A 25062-nucleotide genomic window follows, 5' to 3' on the forward strand; every position below is an offset into this window, starting at 1 on the left:
TGTCATGTTAGAATAAAATTCTTTGGGGCAAATAGATTTTATATTCAAATTCAGAGCGTTTAAAAAATACGAAAGTTTTGTTAAAGAATTCATTTTTTAAAAAATGGATAATGTAGATATAAACTCATTGTATTTTTTAGATTCCATTGGATACATTTAAACTGTAGTTAAGTTTTTTATTTTAAAATACCAAAACATACACTATGATATTACATATACAGTTATTTAATCTTATGACAAAGTAGTGTCAGCTTAAAAATATGCGAGGGGCTGGAACTTTTTCCGTTGTTTTTTGCAGTAGCAAATTCGCCTACTAATCTGAAACACAGTCTGGGTAATCCACAAGAAGACAAAGCCATGTTGTTATGTTGAATCAAAACCAAGGGAGTGACTCACTATTTATGAATCATTAAAGTAAGTTATATATTTCACTACCATTTCACTAGAAATTCAGTAAGAAGAAATGGGCTGCTTTGAGGCAAGAACAGTTTGAGGTAGACTTGATATTGTTATACTGTTCTGTTTATTGAGGGCCTCAGACAGAGATGGGTTATCAAGAATTCATCGTATTTTGTCATCATTTGTTTCAAGATAATAAAACCTCTCTAAAAATATCATGCTATTTTTTCAAATTGCTCTTTCATTTACTTCTTTCAAATAAACACATTCAATGGTCATCTGTTAGCCTTCATGAGACTGCTCTAAGTCTCAAATGAAAAACATGGTTACTTTATGAACGTGGTAGCCATTGCCTACCTGAAATTTAATAGCTGTTTCCCCCTCCCTTTGGTGTCAATTATGAAAAAAAAAACAGCCCTATAAGAAGCATATCATATAAATTCATGTTTCCCTGCTTTGACTGAAAATAGTATTTTTTTTTTGCTGCTTATATTATAAACAATGAATGTCAGTGAGTTTCAAATATTCCCTTATTCATATTGATGCATATATCCATGTTTAAGCACAGACGAGTACGCTGGCAAAATAGTAGTAGTTCAATAATTAAACAAAGTTTGCGTAAGTGTCATTGGCAGATTTATATCTGTTTTATCCAGAAAACATTTATTCTCAATTATTTTCTACTTTGGGATATGAAAGTATTTTGCAATTGCATTCAAAGTATATGTATATATGCTAATATTTCTTAGTGTGAGGTACAACACTAATTGTTATATCAGGAGGACTTATTGGATACTATAAATTGTTGAAAATCTTAGTCTCCTTAAATGATCTGTCTCTGTGGTTCAATATTGATGACAGTATAACAATAGAAATTTGATGGATTTTTTTCTTTCCAGTAAAAATGTTTAAGGGAAATGCTACCATTTCTTATGCCTTATAAAAGGATAAAGATGATCATAGTGCCCATAAAAGTTATTAAATACATGGAATATTTATATGAATAGAACTTACATGAAGAAAAGTAGGATATCTCAATAAAAGATTATTGTAGAAGTTTTAACCCAACTTCCATAAAAATCCCAATAGGATTTTTTTTAGAATAACTTGATTGATGAAGTGGTTCTATATAGCACATCTAGAAATATAAACAGAAAAGAATACCAACAAATATTCAAAGCATTAGGTGAATAATTGGAAGGAACATTTTTGTTCTAGGAGTTAAAGCATATTAAAGTATCATAATAATTAAATATCATATTAGTGGTATAAAAGTAAGCAGAAAAATTCTGGGAGAGAGTTTCAAACTACACCATAGTATAGGCAAAAAAAAAGTATATATATAATCAAGTAAACATTAGAACCAATAGTAAAGAAGACAATTATTTCATAACAGTCTTCAAAATATATTCTCATTTTACACCAGCCATAAAAGTATGTCTCATATACATTGAAGAGTTAAGTTAAAAAAATGAAACCATAAGACAACAATGGAAATACTAATGATCTCTAACTATGCAAGTACAGTATATAAAAAGCATTGGATAAAAAATGACCAAAAACACATCATAGATAACCATACCAAATTTTACAGCGTCTACAAAGAATTAATCAGGAAAATATTTGCAACAAATCAAGCAGATTCATTATGTTTACTCATCTTGGATTCTCTGGAGAAGGTGCTTGAAAAAAAGATTTATGAGGTGGTCTGCTTGAAAATGTCATCTGAGGCAGCAAGAACAAAGGCAGTGCCAATGAAACTGGGAAAGCAGACAGTGCAAACCAACACAAGAGCATTCGTAAGTTGATGGTGATTATAGGTGGCTGAAACTCAATCCTACTGGAAACTTCCCACTGAAACCTCATGAAATGCATCTTAGAATTGCTCCATCTGAAGGGTTAAAGAAGAATATATAAATAGCTTTTATACTCAATTGATGAACTCTGGCTCCATGGCCATTTAGCCCTTTTTTCTGATTATCTCAAGCATGAATAACTAAACATTCTGACTGTGGTGTCTGAGAAGTCCCAGCACAGGACCCAATAGGTATGAGGCATGGTTTGTGCACCAGTATGAAGCCAGTTAAGACACTGGAATTGTTAACCATAACAGTGACTCCAAAAACGGTAGTGCCAAAAAGAAACTTTTGAAATAGAGTACAAGTGAATCAAATCGAATTCATGTTTTGAATCCCCCAGCATCACTTTCACCAGTATAAATCCAATCCATCAGAGTCCCTTCCAAGAGGATAGTCAGCTACACTTTCTACAAGACTTTATACAAAAGAGTTAGTGGAACACCAAGCTATTTTTCTTGCTATTTGAGCAAGTCTCCCGAGTGTAATTAATATTTATTTTCTTCTTCCTCTCTGGCCTATTTTAGATATCTCTAACTTTCATTACTTCAGTCTATTTTCTTGTTGGTAAGGAGAGCCAGCTCTTTATTTCTTTTATTGGCATGGCCTTGTTATACCATGGGTACAATAATTGTGACTACTCTTAGAAGCACTAGGGCATACTCCAATGAGTTCCTGAATTCCTTGTATTCTAACATTCTCTTTGCCTTCACCAAATGACAACAACCCTCCTGTTTTATGGTAATTGTAGTAATTTATTTCCATCAATATTGTAATTCCTTTCTTTCTTTACTAGTCCACTGGTGAAGAGAGCTAAGTGACCAGGGCAAATTATAAATTCCCTGGATTCCTTACTCTATATTCTGTGGGAAATGTTTCCCCCTGAGAACCAAAAGAATTTAAGTTCAGGAAACACAAACCAGCCATTAGTATTGGGGCCAATTAAGTCTTAACCTTTTAGCTATACACATTGTTTCAACATATGTATATTGGCAAATATATTCCCAATTCCATTGTCTTGTTAGTGTGGCTACTTCCAGCTGACTCAGTAAATAACAGGACTAGTGGATCCCCTGGTCATGTGCCTCTTTCACACTTCCTTTGATAAGTAAATCAAGTCCATAATCTGAGGCATTGCTGTGAAGGGAACCATCCTCATAGATTGGGTATTTTGTATATTGATCTCTATTTCATGGATTATGGAATAGAATATACAGAATTGTCTTGAGTTTGTTTGTTGTAGGGAATTACTAACTCCAGATAAAATACAGCAATTGTCCTGCTTAAGAAATCTTAAAAAACAAGATCAGAGAGAGTCAAACTATTTCCAATTATCTTCACAGCATCAGAGAACAAAGCTGAAGAATATTTGTAGGAATATAAAAATATCCAGCACCCAAAAGGATAAAATTCACATTTTCTAGGATTGTCAAAAATTATAAGGAATACAAAGAGGCAGGCAAGTATGACTCATAATGTGGAGAAAAATCAATGACTTGAAGCCAAGCCAAAGCTGAAACATGTTAGAATTAGCAGAGACATTGAATCATTATAACTGTATTCCATATGATTGAAGTTAAGTACAGATGTGAAAGATATTAAAAGGCAGGAATCAAACTTATAAAATGAAACCTATGAGGTCTGAGATAAAAGGCACATTGGATGGGACTATCAGTAGATTGCAGAAAATGTTAGTAAGCTTAGATATAACAAAAGAACTATCCAAAATGAAAGGCAGATTAGAAGAAACGAAGGAATCAAACACAGGAAAGCACTTTAATGAGTTACAGGACAATTTCAAATGACCAAATATATGTGTAATTGGAATCCCAAATGGAAAAATATTTGAAAAAATAATGCTATGATGAAAACTACAAACTACCAACACAAGAAGCTAAAAAATTCCAAGTAGAGAGCTACTAGTGCTATAAGGAGGAAAAGAAAAATATAAAAGGCATACTGATTGTGAAAGAAGTATTTCTCTCTTTTTTGATGGTAATATGATATGTGAACAAAATATTTACAAAAAAAATGCTAAAATTAATGTGTGTTTAGAAATATTACAGGACACAAGATCAGTATACCAAAATCAATTCTATCCCTGTATACAAAATTCAGTATACAAACTTCACTTATACATATAGCAAAAAATAGTGTTCATTTTATATGTGTATGCATAAAATTTTAAATGGCATTAAAAATCTTAGTAATAAATCTGACAAGGATTTCCAAGGTCTTTACATTAAATATTATAAAACTTTGCTTACAGAAATTAAAGAAGGCCTAGATAAGTGAACAGATAATCCATGAGTCCATATTCATGTGTCTGAAGACAATATTGTTAGCATGTTAAAATTCCTCATATTTATCCTTGGACATATTCTCTAGTCATGAGGCCCTGAGCAAACCACTAAAATATACTTCGTCACTAAAGCATGGGCAAGACATCACTACTCATTTTTTTTTTTTAATTTTTAATCTTCTGAGCCCCTCACTGACAAAGAGTAAAGGTCTTTTTAATTAAGATGTTGTCACAATTAAAAATTAAGTTATTTAAAAAAATACAGGATTATGTGAAAGTTGAAAATAAAATTGATATCTGATTTAAAATAAATAAATAAATTTTGTATTTCTGAAAATGAAAATGTATTCTTAGGTGAAAGGTAACCAATTGATTTCTACCTTCATAGATTATTTGAGTGTGACTCCCATTTATGTCGTCCCACAAAGGATTTAGTTCCCCAAGATGTTCAGCTGCAGTGGTCCCAACCTTGGCTTATAGTAATTCTTTTCTGTTAGTTAATACTTCATTGGTCCTGTCCTCTTTTGAATTGCCCAACTCCCAACAATGGTTATATTTTGACTCAGACATGCTGGTCTTGCTATTTGGTCTAAAATAAGTAGAGTCCCAGATGATAGTCCCAAGTTGCTGAAGGTTTGGGGTAACTTTCTTATTTCCTCATGGCCAAGTTGTAAATAGTTGGACACTGAGTATAAAGGTTTCAACCTAATTCTGACCTTTCTTCTATATCACACAATACTTAGGAACTCTGGAATTAACAAAGTAAAATTTTTCATTTATAAGGCATTAAGTCCTTTTCTTTTTGTCTATAGAAAGGAGAAAATAAACTTTGGCAGGTAAAAGTGGGTGGACTATTCTCATCTTACTCCAATACTTAGTAATCAACATTAACTTCCAAGGCTTATATAATGTAACCTGTGCTATCTGATTTGATTTTGATCTCTAACATTAATATGGCCTTCTCCAATGCTTGTATCCTGCCAACAAATTGGTGCATTATTTGTATTTACTTATGAATTTACTTTGACTGCCTTTTCATTTGCATGTGGTCATACTAGATATGATTGTGTTCTGGAGAATTTCTGAAACAAAATTAGCATTGAGTTTATGCAAGTTTTTATTGGAGATGATTTGGATTTAGAGAACTAATTCCTTTTGGTTCTAAGGACTATTTTGGAATCTAAGCAAAGAACTTTAGCCAGTATGTCAAAATTTGTATCCTAATTGTCCACATTTAAGACAGGTGAAAACTTACTCTGTTTCTAGTTCACTTATGCTTAGATTGTAGTACTTCATAATTTAGGTCATCTTTGTGTTGCATCTTAGTATGGATAGTTTTGGCTGTGTAGAAACTTCCATTTTCCCCTCATGCATCAATGTTTGATATACTGATTGTAAGCTTTTTTAAATATACACTAGTAACATAAAGAATTAAGTAAACAAATATAGAGTAAAATATTTTGGCCCTGACAATCAGTGTCTTCTTAAGGGCTTTCTGAAACTCTGTTCCTATAGACTTGGAAGAACATTATTTCCTTACAAGAGATTTCCGTTCCAATCATGTGTCCCTCTTTTACTAGTTGTGAATTTCTCCTTTTCTGCCGTGATTTGATCATGAAAACTAGGAATGAATGAAGAATGAATGATCCCAAAACTTTGTTCATACTAGAGAACAGAATCACATAAACCAGAATTCCAGAAAAAGATTTCAAAGACAGGGTGGGCGGAGCAACATGGCGGCGAGGAGACGCTGCGAGTAAGATCTCCCATTAAAAAAAGTTAATAGGGAGGAAAAGCGGCAGGTCCCAGTGAGAACCGGGACACGGAAGATAAACGGACGACTCCAGCAAACTGCCCAAAGAAGAAAGTTGCCATAAAAGAGGACCAGAAGGGAGGGAAGCGCAGAACCCTGCTCCCCTCCCCCGCCCACAGTCGGCACTCTCCGACCAGCAGAGAGGAGGGAAACAACAAACCAAAACAGCCAACAAGAAAAACGGACACAGCAAATGGGACTGTGAGTGGAAAGGAACTATTTCAGCCACCACACACCATGAACGGGAGCTGAGGCGAACCCTGCAGGATCCGCCGCGGAGGTGAGCTCCAGGCGCCATTAAAGAGAACCCCGCCCCCCAGGAGGAGACCAGCACCAGCACACAGCCCTGGCCACCCGGTAAGCTTGGAAAGTGGCGCGGATCCGGACCGGATTGCAGCAGCCCAGGTCCCCGCGCCTGCGACCTAGGCTTGCGGGGAGACGGCAGAGGCCCTCCCTGAGTGAGCAGGAACAAGGCGCCCAGGCAGGGGAGCGGGATTCAAAAGGCGCCATTCCCGCGCCACTGATCTGAGCTACAGCCCGCGTCCTGGAACTGAGGGCTTTGGAACTGAGACCGGGGCACGAAATTAGGGGCGTGGGTTCCCCACGACGGTGGGGCACAAGGCAGACACAGCACCCCAAAGCCGTTGAGGTGTACCCTACCATCCCCGCTCTGCTCCCTGTCCCACGGGGTGGAAAATCAGCTCCCCAAGGGCTCTAGGAGAGATCTCTGGCGCCACCTAGCGACTTGACCCCAGCACAGGCTACTGAAGGAGCTAGTGGCCAGCTGGGGAGTTAGCCCACACCGGGCCCCTTCCGAACAAGTAGTCTGAGCCCACAGGGAGAGCGAGCACCCACAGCCGGGGCAGACCAGGCGCGCAGAAGAGTGTGCCTGAGACCAGACGCTCAGGGAGTGTGTCCCACATCACCATTTTAGAACAGGGACATTTCTTCAATAAAGACTACCTGCAGAAGGCTTCCTCAGGAGCCAGAGGTGAGCGGGGGAAGTTCGCCCACGCCAGACCCCCTCTGGCCTGCAGTCCAAGCCCAGAGGGGAGCAGGAACCCACCGCCGGGGCAGACCAGGCGCACAGGGGAGTGTGTCCCCACATCGGCATTTTAGAACAGGGACCTTTCTCCAGTAAAGGCTGTTTGAAACTGACAGATGACTCCTGGAAGAACCAGAGGGGAACAGAGAAGCCCACCCAAGAGGCCGGCAAGTCCCAACAACACAGTGTCCCAACGCATACGGCAAATTAGAAAACAGACAGTAGGGAGGAGAAGAACCACACGCAACCTAGCAACTCTCCAGAGAAAAAGCACACCACAAAAAGAAAGCCAGCCCCCAGATTGCAAAGACAATAACTTGGAAGAATTTCTGAGCCTTCCAGAAAGAGAATTTAAAATTGCCGTGATTAAAAAATTGACAGAAGTCATAAAGGAAAACAATGATAAGGGAAAAATAATCAACGATCAGAAGAATGCAATTGAGTCCCTAGAGAGGGAAAACAATGGTCAGAAGAAAGAAATTGAGTCCCTAAAGAGGGAAGTAAAAGAAATGCAGGAGATCAAAGAATTAATGGAAGAACTAAAGAATTCTGGGAAAAGCAATGAAAGCAGAATAGATGAAATGGAAGAACGAATAAGTAATCTTGAAGACACAGAAATAAAAAGAACCAAAACAGAAAAGGAAAGAGAAGTACGAAGGAAAAAGAACGAAGAAAGACTTCGGGAACTATCTGACTCCATGAGGAAAGGAAATATAAGAGTTATAGGAATACCAGAAGGAGAGGAGAGAGATGTAGGAAAAGAGAAAATATTCAAAGAGATAATTGAAGAGAACTTCCCAAATGTGAAGAAGGAGCTGAAAATTGATATACAAGAAGCAAGAAGAACACCAAACTTCCACGACGAAAGGAAAAATACAGCAAGACACATAATAGTAAAGCTCCCAAGAATCCAGGACAAGGAAAAAATAATGAAGCTGGCAAGAGGGAAGAAACAGATAACATTCAAAGGAAAACCAATCAGGCTGACATCAGACTTCTCCGAAGAAACACTACGGGCAAGGAGAGAGTGGAGGGACATAGTCAACAGACTCCAAGAAAACAGATGCCAACCAAGAATACTCTATCCCGCAAAGCTCTCCTTCCTCTTTGAAGAAAGAATATGGACCTTCCCAGACAAACAGAAACTCCGGAATTTCATTGCAACTAAACCCCCACTCCAAAAAATACTACAAGGAATCCTAAAGCCAGAACCTCAGAGGGACGAATAACAATGAAAGAAGGCCAAAAAAAAAAAAAAGTTATTAAAAGAATAAATAAATAAAATCAAAGGAAAGACAAACACAATGGCAAATACAGATGTTAACATATCAATATTAACTCTAAATGTAAATGGACTAAACTCTTCAATAAAAACACACAGAGTTGCAGCCTGGATTAAGAAACAAAACCCAACCTTTTGCTGTCTCCAGGAAACACATTTAGCTACAAAAGATAAAAATAGGCTCAAAGTTAAAGGATGGAAAACAATCCTACAAGCAAATGGACCAAAAAAGAAAGCAGGAACAGCTATACTTATATCAGATAAAACAGATTTCAAACTCAAAAAGATAAAAAGAGACCCCAGTGGTCACTACATTATGATCAAGGGGACAATACTTCAAGAAGAAATAACACTCATTAACATATACTCACCAAACGAAGGAGCACCAAAATATATCAGACAACTGTTGTCCTCTCTGAAAACAGACATCAGAGAAAACACATACGTAGTGGGAGACTTCAACACACCACTATCAACAATGGATAGATCAACAAGACAAAAAATAAGTAAAGAAACCAAAGCTCTAAATAAGGACCTAGAGCAATTGGGCTTAACAGACATCTATAGAACACTAAACCCCAAAAAAACGGAGTACACATTTTGTATCTGTTGATGTTTGTCTTGTGCCCCAGTATGTGATCGATCCTGGAGAATGATCCGTCACGGATCATTCTCCAGGATCGATCACATACTGGGGCACAAGACAAACATCAACAGATACACCAAGATTGAAATCATATCAACCATCTTTTCTGACCATGAAGGCATCAAACTAGAAATAAACCATAAAAAGAAGGCAAGGAACTTTCCTACCTCATGGAGATTAAAAACCACACTACTGGAAGACCATTGGACTAATGAGGAGATCAAAGAAGAAATTTAAAAATTTTTTGAATTGAACGACAAGGAGGACACCAATATCCTAAATGTATGGGATGCAGCAAAAGCAGTAATAAGAGGAAAATATATAGCAATAGAAGCTCACATCAAGAAACAAGAAAGAACGCAAAAAAACAACCTAATCTCGAAGCTCAAAGATCTAGAAAAAGAACAACAAAAAAACCCCAAAACCAGTAGAAGAAAAGAAATAATAAAAACCAAAGCAGAAATAAATGAAATTGAAACTAAAAAAAAAATCCAAAAGATCAATGAAACCAAGAGCTGGTTCTTTGAAAAAATCAATAAAATAGACAAACCCCTAGCCAGGCTCACAAAGGAAAAAAGGGAGAAAGCACAAATAAACAGGATCATCAATGAAAGAGGAGAAATCACAACGGACACAGCAGAAATCAAAAGAATAATCAGTAACTACTATGAACAGTTATATGGAAACAAGTTTAACGATCTAGAGGAGATGGACAAATTCCTACAACTCTACAATCACCCAAAGCTAGATAAAGAAGAAATAGAACACCTAAACAGACCAATTACAATTAGCGAAATTGAAATGGTAATCAAAAACCTCCCCAAAAACAAAAGCCCAGGACCTGATGGATTTACAAATGAATTCTACCAAACATTCAGAGACGAATTAGTGCCTATCCTTCACAAACTCTTCCAAAAAATTGAGAAGGAAGGGACAATACCAAACACGTTTTATGAAGCCAACATTACACTAATACCAAAACCGAACAAGGACAACACAGAAAAGGAAAACTACAGGCCAATCTCCCTAATGAACACTGATGCAAAAATCCTCAATAAAATTTTAGCTATCAGAATCCAACAATGTATCCATAAGATAATTCACCACGACCAAGTTGGATTCATTCCAGGGGCACAAGGATGGTTTAACATCCGAAAATCAATCAACGTTATCCAACACATCAACAAAAAGAAATATAAAAACCATATGATAATATCAATAGATGCTGAGAAAGCTTTCGACAAAGTGCAACACCCATTCATGATAAAAGCCCTTGAAATTCTTGGGATACAAGGAACATACCTCAACATCATAAAGGCCATCTATGACAAGCCAACAGCCAGTATCATTCTCAATGGTGAAAAGCTGAAAGCAATTCCATTAAGATCTGGAACAAGACAAGGATGTCCACTCTCACCATTGCTTTTCAATATAATACTGGAAGTCCTAGCCAGGGCAATAAGACAAGAGAAAGACATCCAAGGAATCCAAATAGGAAAAGAAGAAGTCAAACTATCACTATTTGCAGACGATATGATATTATACATAGAGAACCCCAAAAACTCCACAGAAAAGCTAATTCAACTCATCAATCAGTTCAGTAAAGTGGCAGGATACAAAATCAACACGCAAAAGTCAGTAGCCTTCCTATACACAAACAATAAATCTGAAGAAGAAGAAATCAAAAAGACCATCCCTTTTGTTATTGAAACAAAAAAAATCAAATATTTGGGAATAAATCTAACAAAAGAGGTAAAGGACCTATACAAAGAAAACTATAAAACACTGTTAAAAGAAATAGAAGAAGACACAAAGAAATGGAGAGACATCCCCTGCTCATGGATTGGAAGAATAAACATTATTAAAATGGCCATCCTTCCAAAAGCAATATACAGATTCAATGCTATTCCAATCAAAATTTCAATGTCATTCTTCAAAGAAATAGAACAATTATTGATGAAATTCATATGGAATCACAAAAAAACCCGAATAGCCAAAGCTCTCCTGAAAAAAAAAGAAGGGAATGGAGGCATCAGACTCCCAGACTTCAAACTATACTACAAAGCCATAATCATCAAAACTGCATGGTATTGGAACAAGAACAGACATACAGACCAATGGAATCGAATAGAAAATCCAGAAATAAACCCACAGATTTATGGTCAACTAATCTTTGACAAAGGAGCAATGAATATGCATTGGAGCAAAGAAAGTTTGTTCAATAAATGGTGCTGGGAAAACTGGGTCGCTACATGCAAAAGAATGAAGCTTGACCACCACCTCACACCATACACAAAAATCAACTCAAAATGGATTAAAGAACTAGACATAAGACCTGAAACCATAAAATATATAGAAGGAAATATAGGCGAAACACTACGTGATTTGCACATCAAAGACATCTTTACAGACACATCACCCAAAGCAGTGATAGTGAAGGCAAAGATAAACAGCTGGGACTACATCAAATTAAAGAGCTTTTGCACAGCAAAAGAGACAATAACTAAAACAAAGAGAAACCCCACCAACTGGGAGAACATTTTTGCACCCAACACTAATGATAAAGGACTGATCACAAAAATCTGCAAAGAGCTGATGAGACTCAGCAACAACAAAGAAAATAATCCAGTCAAAAAATGGGCAGAAGAGCTTAAAAGAAACTTCTCTGAAGAGGAAATGCAAATGGCCAACAGGCATATGAAAAAATGTTCAACATCACTTGTCATCAGGGAAATGCAAATCAAAACTACCATGAGATACCATCTTACACCAGTGAGAATGGCACATATTAAAAAAACTAGCAACAACAAATGTTGGCGAGGGTGTGGAGAAAAAGGAACTCTTCTGCACTGTTGGTGGGAGTGCAAACTGGTCCAACCACTGTGGAAAGCTGTATGGAGATTTCTGGACCTACTAAACATAGAGCTTCCATATGATCCAGCAATTCCACTCCTAGGTATTTACCCAAAGGACACAGAAACATCAATTCCAAAGAACACCTGCACCCCTATGTTTATAGCAGCACTGTTTATAATAGCTAAGCTTTGGAAACAACCCAAATGCCCAAAAACAGATGACTGGATCAAGAAGATGTTGTACATATATACCATGGAATATTACTCAGCATTCAAAAAAGATAAACACATGCAATTTGCAGCAACATGGATGGTGCTGGAAGGGATCATGCTCAGCGAAATAAGCCAAAAAGAAAAAGAAAAATACCGGATGGTCTCACTCATAGCAGGAATCTAGAAAACTTAAATAAGGGACCAGGAAAATGAATAACTATAAGAAAGTGAAAATCAAAATCAACAAAAAACTATGAACCAGAGACACTTTTAGGGGGGTGGGGGTGGGAGGGGAGGGATTGGGGTCAGAATGGGGGGGCTGCAATTGTATGGGGAATATAACAATAAAATTTATAAAAAAAAAAAGAAAAAAAATTTCAAAGACATTTCAACATTAATTCCTGAAACCCTGGATTGGCTTTTTGCAATTATGAATGAAGATAAAACTTAAGTGTAATTTTCATAGTATGATGTCAGTAATAAGGTGTGGATACTCAGCATCCAGTTGATCCCTGAAGGGCTTTTATTCCCCAAATTTATATTCTCAACCAATGGCAGTGACAGATTCTATATATACATCCTTAGCCACCCCCAGCAGAGATCTATGTATTGCCCCTTTCAATGTACTGTTAATTTTAACTAAGAAATACATATTAAAGAACATCTACAAACAAAATGTTTCCATTGGCTAGCTTCCATCTCCACTGCACTGTTTACTTTAACTTCACACTGATTACTTTAAAGAATCAGAACATAACTTAGTGTTCCCAGTGCTTAGGACCTATTAGTGATATGGATCACTGACTATTTCTTAACAACTTTCAGTCTGGCTTTTACTTTATTTTGCTTGAGAAAAAGCCAGTAATTGACTCATTCTACTTTTGATTATTTGTTTTAATTACATACATTTATCAATGAAGCTATGCTATAATATAAACCAATAGTCAATCAATGCATTTTTATAAAAAATGCATCTAAAATAAAAGGTAAAATCAGTAATAAAATTTTTTCATATAGGAAATTTATAAAAGTAAAATTAAAAAATGTATATTAACCTTATCTCCAAAAAAGAATTGAGATTGTTCCAAGAAGGATATAAATGACTTACTGTTTTATTTATTTTTTCAACCCAATTTTCACTTTAAACATAAGAACGAGTTTTGGGCGAGGAAGAAAATTTATTATAGAACTTGGTTATTTTAATGCAAAATAGATATTTTCATACAGCATAAAAAATTAAAGTTGTGGGAAATAGTTTTTCGGGAGTGTCATAAAATGTATGCATATCTCCATTAAAGAAAGAAGATATTGAATTGTAATGGGCATGGAAATTCTTATGAATTGTGATCTATTAAATAGTCTCACAAATAAATTATGTCTCCTGACCTTAGAAGGGAAAGTATGGACTTTCTTCTAATATTGAAGATGTGGCTTCATTATTCTGAACTATGATAGGTCTCTGGAGACCTGTATTCAGATACCTATATAATGTAGGTCTGTATAATATATGTTAGTTGTTGGAAAGAATTGTTCAGCAGTAACTATTCTAAAATGAAATTATTTTTCAGTAGTTTTGTCATGCATTTTATAAAAATTCAGTGATTTGTGCTCAGGAAAATTTAATTTGTTGCATGGACTTAAGGTTGTTCATACATTCACTAGGCTGACTGGAGATTGGGCAAGAGAAGAGTGAGCTGAGTCCATCAGAGCTCAGCCACCCCCAGAGCCAGTCACCTGAGGGTCCTGCTTCTGATACCACTGTACTGGTGGTATCAGATACTGGTATTCTGGTGGTATTCTGATAATACTGGTGGTATTCTGATACTGGTGGATGTTGTTGCTTGGCACTAGCCACTCTCATTGCTCCCCTGGTCCAGGGCTCCACAGGGTCTCACCATCACAGCTGTCTGGCAAATTCTGCTTTAGTTCATTCCTGTGCATCACTGGCCCCAGATCTGAAAATCCAGAGTACTTGTGTCTGGTGGTCACATGGTGTCTTGCATTTGTGCCCTATAGATATGGGGTTCTGTCTTCACCAATACTCAGAGTGGAGACTTCTCCAGATTCAGTAAAGTGGTACAGATCCTAGGCGGACAAAAAATTATCAAATGTCCACTCCATGCAGGACTAGTTACATAGTTGTTGATGGACTGAAATGGAGTCACTAAAACTACTTCCTGAAGAAATTCTGGGTTGTTCTTGTAGCCTATTCCAAGTGACAGTTCAGCACTTAAGTATTCAACTTGGCAGAAATGAATACTTAAACTCTTGGTTTTGTTGTAATTTTGTATTTGATATTCTTTAATTTTTTAACTCCTGATTAATGAACTAGACTTGGAAAACGTTTTGTTAGTCACACAGAATTCTTCCTTGATACAGTGAATACAAACATTCCATGCTGTGTTTATTTGAAATAGGAGCAGGCATTTTCTATATTTTAGTGACATATGGTGCTAAGACTTCATCATACTTTCTTATAAAGAGCCAAGAAACTTTCTCTGCTTAAAAATGTGTGTATATAAACAATAGACTTACAATGAATATTCCCATCTGTTAGGTGAACATAATTTGTGTAGAAATTCCTATAATAGGTGGAGTACTGTGAAACTTTTTTGGTTCATTTTTTCCCCTGGTGAGGCATTAGACTAAAGAGATGGTACAAAACAGCATATGCCTAATATTCAATTTGGTATCTGTTTCTCTATTTTTGTGCATTAGTACATAGGATTACTATGGAAATTCATAAGAATTTAAAATCTATTTAGGATATTGCAAAAAAAGGAAAAATAGAATGAATAACAATTATATAAATATAGTTATGTTGCAATGACAGAACTGTTCTATAGTTTTAAACTCCAATAACTTGTGTTAATTCTTTTCCAAAAAAATTTGTTGACTTTGTTCTAACCTATTCTCAAAACTCCTCCTTGTTGTAATCACAGTATATAGTAATCAAAGCTGTTCATCCTTCCAGTCTTGATTTGTAATTTAAATAAATGGCATTGACTCTTTGTGTTCAGTTTGATATTATTCTGATGATCTTCACTAATTAATTTTTTGTATGAGGTGAACCATTCCTAAGAACAGAATGAAATTTTGAAGATTAAAACTTAGCTATGTTTTTTCATAAAATATTTTATTAATTTTGCCATAGGCTCTCAAGGCATTTATCAGAAAGAAAACATACTTTGATTAATATTTGCTTAATACTGAATTATCTGTATTTTCTAAATGTTTATTCACTTAAAAATATGCTTACTAGTTCCTTGCTAAAGTTTTCTAATTGCACACACTTCAATGAAAAGATCAGCAATTGGTTGTCTATAAGTGACTTCAAAGTAAACTTAGGAACTGAGCAAATAAAGTATACCATACATTGCAATTTTTATCTGAAATTTTTTTAGTTGCAGATAACTATTACCACAACTTTTTTTTTTTGAAAAGGATAGCATCACTGCATTTTCTTTTTCAGACAATAAAGCTACCATTGATTGGCTTTTACTCTTTTTTCTTTTTTATGATCACATCCCCCACATGTGAACCATATCTAACATGAAGTCTTATTCTTGATTTGTTTGTGAACCAATTAATGGACTCTTTTAGGTAACATGAAAGATACGGTTTTTAGAACTGTAAAATTCACTTCAAGTGACTCTTGGTTATTCTCTTTGCTTGTGGATTTCAACCATTTGAAGTTATCAAACTAACAGTAAGCCAAAAGTTGCATTTTTATGTAAAATGAGTCTTCTAACAACTTTTTTTCTTAAAAAATTTTACTTAAGTTCTAAGAAAAGCATTGATTTGAAGAATGACTAGTTATAGTCATGGAAATGAAAAATGCAAATGAAATGACTTTTCAATCATCCAGAAAGTTTTTTTTTTTTTAAAGATTTATTTATTTATTTATACAAGTACTAGGTACAGTCAGAAGCGTGGGAGGGTTGAGAGAATTCACTAGGGCCAGAGTGGGGAACAGAACAGGCAGACTGACAAAAAACACTGCTGAGGGGAGGAGTGGGCGCCAGGAGAGGTCTGCGCGCCATGTGAGGCCCTTGCCAGCAGCCAGGGATCGAACCAGCGCTACCTAGGCTGCTGACAGCATCGCAGCCCAGCGCTCAACTGCTGCGCCACCAGGGGAGGCCCCCATCCAGAAAGTTTGAAAGTCAATGTCAGGTCCTATATAGAGACGTAAGGAAGGGGGATGTATAAATTTTGTTCAGAGATGTCTACAACTGTGAGTCGAGAAAGTTGCATCATGATGCACTTTCTTTACCTTAATAAATGACATCTGTATCTTATCTTGAAAGCATTCTTTGAACTTTTATATAGAGTGATGTAACCCATTATGTTAAGACTGTTGCTAGTTCTAGAAACAATATTTAGATATTCTGAAAAAAATTATAAAAACATCTTATTGAAGTCTGATATATGTGTCATCAGTTTTAGCTATTTAACACCTTTTATTCATTCAACCTGTCGTGAGTGATACCTACTATATGTGTCTCACTGTGCCAAGACCAGGGGTGCAATGATGAATAAGGCAGATCTAGCTTTATGTAATACTTACAGCCTGGTTGGGGAACAGAGATTTATTATATCTCACAATAAAATTAAAGTTTCAGGTAGTGTTTTGGTCAGGGAGGGTTTCATAGTTATTAGTTAACCAAAAATAAAATATTTGTTGAACATGTAGCTAAGATGTCAGAACTATTCTCAAAATGAAACCATTGATAATTTCTTTTTGGTGTTTTTCAGGTATATTATTCCATCTTTACAGAGACATGATGCTGGTTTTTACCGCTGTGTGGTACGAAACAGAATGGGAGCACTCTTGCAAAGAAGATCGGAAGTTCAAGTTGCATGTACGTGCACGTGAAAAGATGTCCAGATACCAATAACAAAGTGTCTGTGAGGTTGTTAATCAAAATCAGTTTTAACATTGTAGGAAAGGAGATTTTTATCTTGGATTCTACTTGGAATAGAATAATTACTAAAATTGGTTGAGAGATAAGGGCCAAAGTGGTTATTCTGAGGATGATGATGAGGGTGGAGGATAATATGGTAAATAAATGTCTGTTTTTTTCAATTCAACAGATTAAGGTCCCTATAAGGCACTGTAGTTAACTGAAAAAAATAAAGAACGAGACATCCTTTGTTTTGTGAATCAATTAGTTGCTCCTAGCTTTTATTGCACGCTTATTCAAAATGTTTAAAAGTTAAACTGAACCTAATTAGATAAAATATCATCAATTTATAATCATTTCTTGCCAATGCTGATTTGTTTAGAAATCCTTTAGCTGCAGAATAAAAAGTACATGGGTAATAAATAAATGTTCCAGATAGTATTAATTATTACTACAGTAAAGCAGGCAGACCATATTAAATAGTCTTCTCTTCACAGATTTTGGATTATAGAAGGACCAACTTCATATGGGCCAACTTCTCTCTCCTATTTCTCTTACATACTACACTAAAATTCAAGCTCCCTGCTTTTGGGTATCCTTCAGTTGTAAAAGTTTCGTTCTCCAAAATGGGTCTGCCCAGTAGAGAATTAATAAAAATAGGTCTGTCTGCTTTATTATTCTTTGAATTTACTACTAAAATATCTCTTCATTTAAAAGAAAGCAAAAAGTATTATGAAAAATTTAATCACACATTACTATGTCCCAGTAGGTTTTAGAAAACTCTTAAAAGCTACTAAAGTGAGCTGTGTTAATCAGTGATGACAATATTTTCTCCTTTGTTATTTTCACTCCTTTAAGGTCTCTAGTTTTCAATGTTACTATATAAAATAAGATAATTTTAGTTATTCTATTCTACTATAATTACTCATGACTGAATTAGAAATTAGATGCTGATGCTATATACATGTTTTTTATTAATTACTAAGAAGGCTTAAATTTTTCTGAATTGTGGTGGTTGAATCATTCCACTAAATCTGTCTGCAGAATAATTCAGAACTCAATTCAATTGAATAATTGAAAAGATAATTAATAAATTAAAAGTTCAGATCAATACCCAAATATATATTCGAATAAGTTAACAGGTTGGAATTTATTATAACATATTAAATTCTGTTTTAGAAAATTAAATTGTGTACTTTTCTTGCTAAATTATTTAAATCCTTGTTTCTGTCCTGTGTCTCTAGCTTTTAGATTGTCTTTTATCTCTCTTTTCTCCTTTGATAACAAATTTCACTTGATAAAATAACCATGAATAATTTCATTAATTTGTTTCATCTTTTACCTATAATATTAAATGCTGTTTGTAACAGAAATAATTTCTTTTGAATCAAAAAATCCTTTTATAATAGGGAATTTCTGTGGACTATTCCAACTTATATATATTCAGACAAAAATATTTAGGTCATACTTACTTTTATACATATCTATCTGTACATAACTATAATATGGACATTTTTCAAAATTTCAAATGTTACTATTTTTATAATTGATAACATATCCACATTCTAATGGCTGTGTCTTTCCCTGTGACCTTATTTTTAAAATATTGGTAACCAGAAGAACAAAGACTGGAGCAAAACTTTTCTGCCCCAAATTAAGTCAATAGTATGGAGTTTAGAAAGTCCTATGAAAACTAAATCATGGTGAGAAAATATTTCCTCCAAAATATCTGTTAAGGAAATAGTCACCCAGAAGTGAAGGAAGAGAAGACTAGACTAAGCAGAAAAGTGTCAGTTGCTTAAAAATTTGGGAACGTGAGGTTCAACTCGAGTTTCCTAAAAGCATTTTTTCTTTGAACACTGCTTCGTGTGACACTAGGATGCTTTTCAACATTTAATTTCAATATTAAGATCAGTTGCCAGCATTTCATTGTATTGTAGCAGGAGCACAAAGACCATGAAGTTCTGCTGATTAATGCATTTTGAGGGTACTTGGGAGGCTCACAGCTTTGCCTCACGCTTCGCTTCTCCACTAAATATGCACTCATCAGCATTGCTGCTTGTGCTCTTTCGTCTTATTGCTTAATTATAGCAATGTTGGTGACTTTCCTATAAAATATCATTATTTTCATCTTTGACCTCCCTCTTCAAAAAGGAGGTTTCTGGAATACTAAAAGTCTGATTTTTCTCTACAGATATGGGAAATTTCATAGCTACAGACCAGAGCAGAACAGTTTCTCAAGGCCATGCAGCTGTTCTCAACTTATTGCCTATCACCAGCTGCCCCAGACCTCAAGTGACTTGGTTCAGAGAAGGGCACAAGATTATTCCAAGCAACAGAATGTAAGTTGTCCTAAAATTTAAAATACAATTTATTAAACGTGTTGGCACCATTTACATATTAATTGTGTCAATTAAGCTTTGAAAAGAATAACTTTGTCTAGTATCCTACATAAATCCTTAATAAACAACTATTTTCAAACTAATTTGGAAATTTTTAAGCATTTTAATAGTCATAGAATATTATTCAGCATGCCGCGTGCCCTTACTTTTTGGTTTGTTTTCTCCATTCTGAATGCACATTTTGCAGTATCTTTGTTATCCCTGAGTTGTGTTTGGCTCAAAGTACTAAATTAATGAGTGCTGGTTTTCAGTTATAGAGCGGTGGGTTTTTTTTCCTATTTTATTGAGCCATGTTTGATACTACTTTCTCTGACGATAAAACAGTAATTACCACTTATTTCTCTTTATCCTTTTATCCTACCATGACAGTTTTATTTCCCTTCATCTAATTAGTGGCTCACCCATCTATTGCAGAATAGTTGCTTTGTGATTAGTTAAGCATTATTTCAAGGTGTTCTTGCCTATCCCACATTCAAGATATTTATTGAATGCCAAACAGATTTCTTCATTTGAAGTTTAAAGTAATTAAAAAGAACATTTGGCATATATTTAATAATTAGGCATTTTGCAATGTGGTTTAGAGATGATATGCCAGATATAAAGACATGAGTATTTCTGAAAAAATCATGAAGTGCAATAATCTTAGCCTAAAAGTCAAATATTTATGCTCTCATATGATTGCAAATAGATAAAAATTAATCAGAGGAAAGAACTCTTGTTTTGTTTTGTCTTGTTTTTCCAAGAAAGCTATGTGTAAGGTCACTTGCAGAATAGGTTTCTAATGGGATTATGAAATAACCATGGGCATCTCTTGCTCCTCCTCAACCTGAGCATTCATAGGATCCTTCTCTAAGCCCAGTGTCACTGCTTTTTCCTGGCACTCCAGCTTGCTGGAACCTGGACTTTTCTGAAGCTCATTTCACAAATTTTGATTATTGGAAATGGAAAAAAGTATTAAAATACTTAAAACCCGTATTTTAAAATCCTAGAACAATTATCAATTACATTAAAAATGAAATAACTGCTCTCCTTTCTTTATTTTCTTAAAATATGCTAAGGTATACATCTTTACATTGATTTTAGTAACATATGCATCTTGAGTAATAGTGAAAACAAAGACTTGGGGTCAGTTTCTCATTCTCTTAGTAGACTGTTGCATGGGAAAAGGCAACCTATGATAGAATCCTGTTCAAATATTCTAGAAGGTTCTAATGTTTAGTGGAATGTGGCTGAGCAAAGTTTTGATGAATGCTGAAGAGTTGTTAGATGCAGTGGGTGGGTAAGATGGGGTGGGGGGTGGGCCTCCACGGTGGCGCAGCGGTTGAGCGCTGGGTTGCGAAGCTGCCCGTGGCCTCTGCGACGCCGGTTCGATCCCCGGCTGCTCCCCAGCCACCTGAGGAGGGTCCCACATGGCGCGCAGACCTCTCCTGCCGCCCGCTGCTCCCCTCAGCAGTGTACTTCGGTCCTTCTGCCTGCTCTGCTCCCCGCCCTGGCTCTGGTGAATTCTCTCACCCTCCCGCGCTTCTGACTGTACCCAGTGCATGTATAACCAACCAAACAAACAAAGAAACAAATAAATAAAACATACCTCTATAAAAAAAAAAAAAAAAAAAAAAAGATGGGGTGGGGGGAGCAGGAAAGCAGGTGGATTGAATTAAGCTTGCTCTCAAACACTAAAGCTTCTAATTAATGCCAATGGCAGCTCAATTTATGGTGGCAGGATTATTTTAAATTAGTACTGAATAACTATATATTGATTCATTTGTTAACTTATGGTCTTAAGCTATCTGCACTCATGAAGCAATATTTATTCAAGAACTATGAAAGGCTATAGAATGAAATAACAATTCTTATTTTTATATTTTTTTACTTGCAAATTTGTGCTAAAGACTGTTTAATTCCTGGTGAGCTAATAATGTAAAGACGCTATTAGGGCTTTAACTTAGTGTCACATCAAATAAATGGCCTACTTACAACCTCGAAGCTGTTGATAAATTTCCAATCTCAGTAGAATAATATGCCAGTATGCCTTGTTTTTTTTTTTTTTGAAAGAGATAAGATGGGGCTGATTATGGATATTTACACTTTTGCAAGGCCCTTTAGTTTCATATTTTCCACCTCATCATCACACCCCCATGTTTATTAAGTACCTGCTGTGCAAGAGATCATAAATCAGTAGGCACGTGGTTTGCTCCACAAATTTATACATCAAAGATACATTACTTACCACTTCTAAAAAAGTTCAGATTCAGATGGCAGATAGAAGGGCATTTCTGCATTGCCCTGGTCCAAATGGTTGGCAGACAAGAGTCAGATGACATTAGATCTCTTCTATACTCCCAAGAGGCGTCTTATCTGACTCACAATGTTTCATACAAATTGAAACAGGTCAGACTTCTGCACCTCCTTTTTTCTTAATTTTAATTTTATTTTTATATTCCCCATACAATTGCAACCCCCTTATTTTTGACCCCAATCCCTCCTTTCCCCGCCCCCCACCCCCCATAGAGTGTCTCTGGTTCATAATTATTTGTTGATATTGAGTTTTACTTTCTTATAGTTATTCTTTTTCCTGGTCTCTTATTTAAGTTTTCTAGATTCCTGCTATGAGTGAGACCATCCGGTATTTTTCTTTTTCTTAACCAGATTATCTGAGGTCTGCTCCCAACACAGCACAAGAAAGGTACCTTTGTAATGGAGTAGAGGAACTTCATTTTGCCACCCTCCCCTTTATTTCATGACCTTTAAAATGTGACTTTTAGACTTATAATTTTTTTTTCATTTTCAAGGCAACAGTATGTCTAATGTCTCCCAACTTGGAAAATGAGTAGACTAAACTATTAATAATTTTAACAACGACTATTATTTATTGAGTACCTACTTTAAACATGCTTCTCTAGTCCTCCCAACTGCCTTCTGAGGCAGGTGTAATTAGCTGCCCTTAGAGCTCTCAGAACCTAAGTCAGACACGTTAAATGACCTGCCCAAGGGCACACACTGATGAATGGCAGAACTGGAAACCAAAACTGGTCAGACTGATTCTTAAATCTTGTGCTCTTTTCTGCATCAGACTAGTTTATTTTCACTTTATTTTGCTGAACCTTCTTCGTGATTTTGATTTACTTTTTCTATTCACTACTTTAGTACTTTTTCTCTTTTTTTTAGAAAACCAGCTTTCAATTTGAAATATTGTAGGCTAGCCCGGATTTGCCATGAGCCATGGGCACACACAGACACACGCCTGCATCAGCGCTGAACATGCCTGCATATGCATTATTTATCCTTTTTGTATTGGGCCAAATGGCCCCTAACTTCACTTTTTGACAAAGTGTAGGCAAATGTGACCTTCCAACTAAATTCAGAGTCCTGGTGGGAGAAGGAATGAAAATGATCTCTTAATAGGCATCATTAGGCGTCTTAGCAGAGGGTGCACAACAACAGGAGACCTCGGGGGTGATTCTATGTGCAAAATCAGCACCTAATCACTGGCAGCCTCTTTATTCTCAAGGTGGATACTTGTTGAATGAGAAGTTAAATTGTGTAGGGAAAATAGCTGCAGGAATTCATCTTCATTCCCAGAAAAGTAACTGAAGCAACTGAAGCATGTGTCCTGGTGGTGGTGCTTGAGCCGCTTCCCATGGCAAAGTTTCCCAAATGGCAAAGTTCTTGCCTTTTTTTTTTTACCATTTTTTTTTCACCAAGTACTTGCTGAGGGCATGGTCTGTGGGAGAAACTAGCCAGAACATAGAGCAGCTAGCAAAAGAAAGTCCTTATCCTCAGGGAACCTACATCCAAGTGGAAAGAAACAGACACAAACCTGATGGATATGATATGTCAGGTGGCCATAAATGGTGAGGAGAAAATAAAACAGGTTGATGGGATAGGGAATTCGGGGTGGGAAGTGGGGTTATTTGAGACATGGAATCAGAGGTAGGAGATGGTAACTCATTGTGATCTTGATTTGCATTTCTCCAATGAGTGATGGTAAACATTTTTTTTCATGTGCCTTGTGGCCATTTGAGTGTCTTCTTTGAGATGTATCTGTTTAACCCTTTCACCCACTTTCTGATTGGGTTGTTTCGTTTTTATAGAAATTTATGAGTTTTTTGTATATCTTTGATATCAGTCCTTTGTCAGATATACTCTTGACTGACCCGTGTACCCTGTGAGTGGCACTTACCTCAATGCCCAGCTCTTTCAACATCATGCTTTCAAACTTTAACAGATGAGAGTCACATTTCCTTATACTTCAGTAGGTTCAGTTCCCTCAAATAGCTTCTAACCACTCCTAAATATTGACCATTTAAAGCATTTTTGTTTTATAATATAACCTTATCTGACCTGGTGCTATGTATGGCAGTTATATAGTACTGGAATGGCTGAATGAATGACTGAATGAACAAATGAATGAATGAAGAAATGTGAAAAGTCATGTGATATTGTAATCATATATATTGAAAACTTCCCTACCAAAATTGGGGGTAGGAGAGCACAACAAATCTCGAAAAAATGCAGTTGATGAAGGAGAAATATATTTTAGAAGGGCAAACAGTAATTTGAAAGTATTGACTATAGGTTATACTTCGATTTTGAATAGGCAATTATGGGTTTTATTTAGCTGATAAGATGAAAAAAGACATGTTTTTTTTTTTCTGATTTTCTGAATCCAAGTAGTTAGTTTGCAATCTTTGCATATCAAAGATGAATATAGCCTTGTCTTATAAATATGGTCTAGTTTGATAATAAAATTGTTCTATGTTATTTCAGTCTTGATATATTTCTTTGTTTTCTTTTATTTCTCAACATATGAAATGTGAATGTTGATGTCATGCAATATTTCTATTACCTCCAGGAGGTAATTTATGTCGGCAGTTATCAGATTAGGATGCAAAAACTTGTTCTGTACAATGCCATTCTTTTGCTTAATTGCAGGTTCTTGTGCTCAAATTGCATCCTGTAGCCTACCTGACAGGAATGTGTAAGCACAAGTGTACTTGCATGTGTTTTTCTGGGAATGCAAAGTTTATAGATTAAATATTTCAAACCTCCAGTCAGCTTTGCCAGGAAAGGTCTGAATTGTGAAGTATGGGCAGTAAACAGCACCCCAGGTGACTTGGAAACAGTCTGACTCATAATTGTCCGTGCTTAAATACTCAAACATCCATTAACTTATTACATCCATTTCATTTCAATTGCTTCAAGAAAGATTTGTTTAAATTAGCACTTGTATTGGAAGTTGCAGTTTAATGCTTGAATGAAGTAGGTCTGGTTGTAAAAATATTTTTATGGTTAACTGGGCTTTCAAAATAACATGCTTTTAAACCTTTTATATTATATTTTATAGG

At 35.8% G+C, this 25062-nt stretch overlaps 1 protein-coding gene across 1 annotated transcript in view; it reads left to right on the forward strand.

Annotated features, from left to right (window-relative positions):
- The window catches only part of SDK1 (sidekick cell adhesion molecule 1), a gene marked incomplete at both ends in the record, with an annotated part of 728549 nt that overhangs the window by 257046 nt on the left and 446441 nt on the right, over positions 1–25062 (forward strand). The window contains 2 exons of the mRNA XM_084251360.1: positions 17167–17273; positions 19510–19657. Coding sequence (XP_084107486.1) covers positions 17167–17273; positions 19510–19657 — 255 coding nt within the window. The remainder of the gene's footprint in view (positions 1–17166; positions 17274–19509; positions 19658–25062) is intronic.

Source organism: Talpa europaea (genome assembly GCF_964194135.1).
Source record: "Talpa europaea genome assembly, chromosome: 12".
In the NCBI taxonomy this organism is placed as follows: Eukaryota; Metazoa; Chordata; class Mammalia; order Eulipotyphla; family Talpidae; genus Talpa; species Talpa europaea.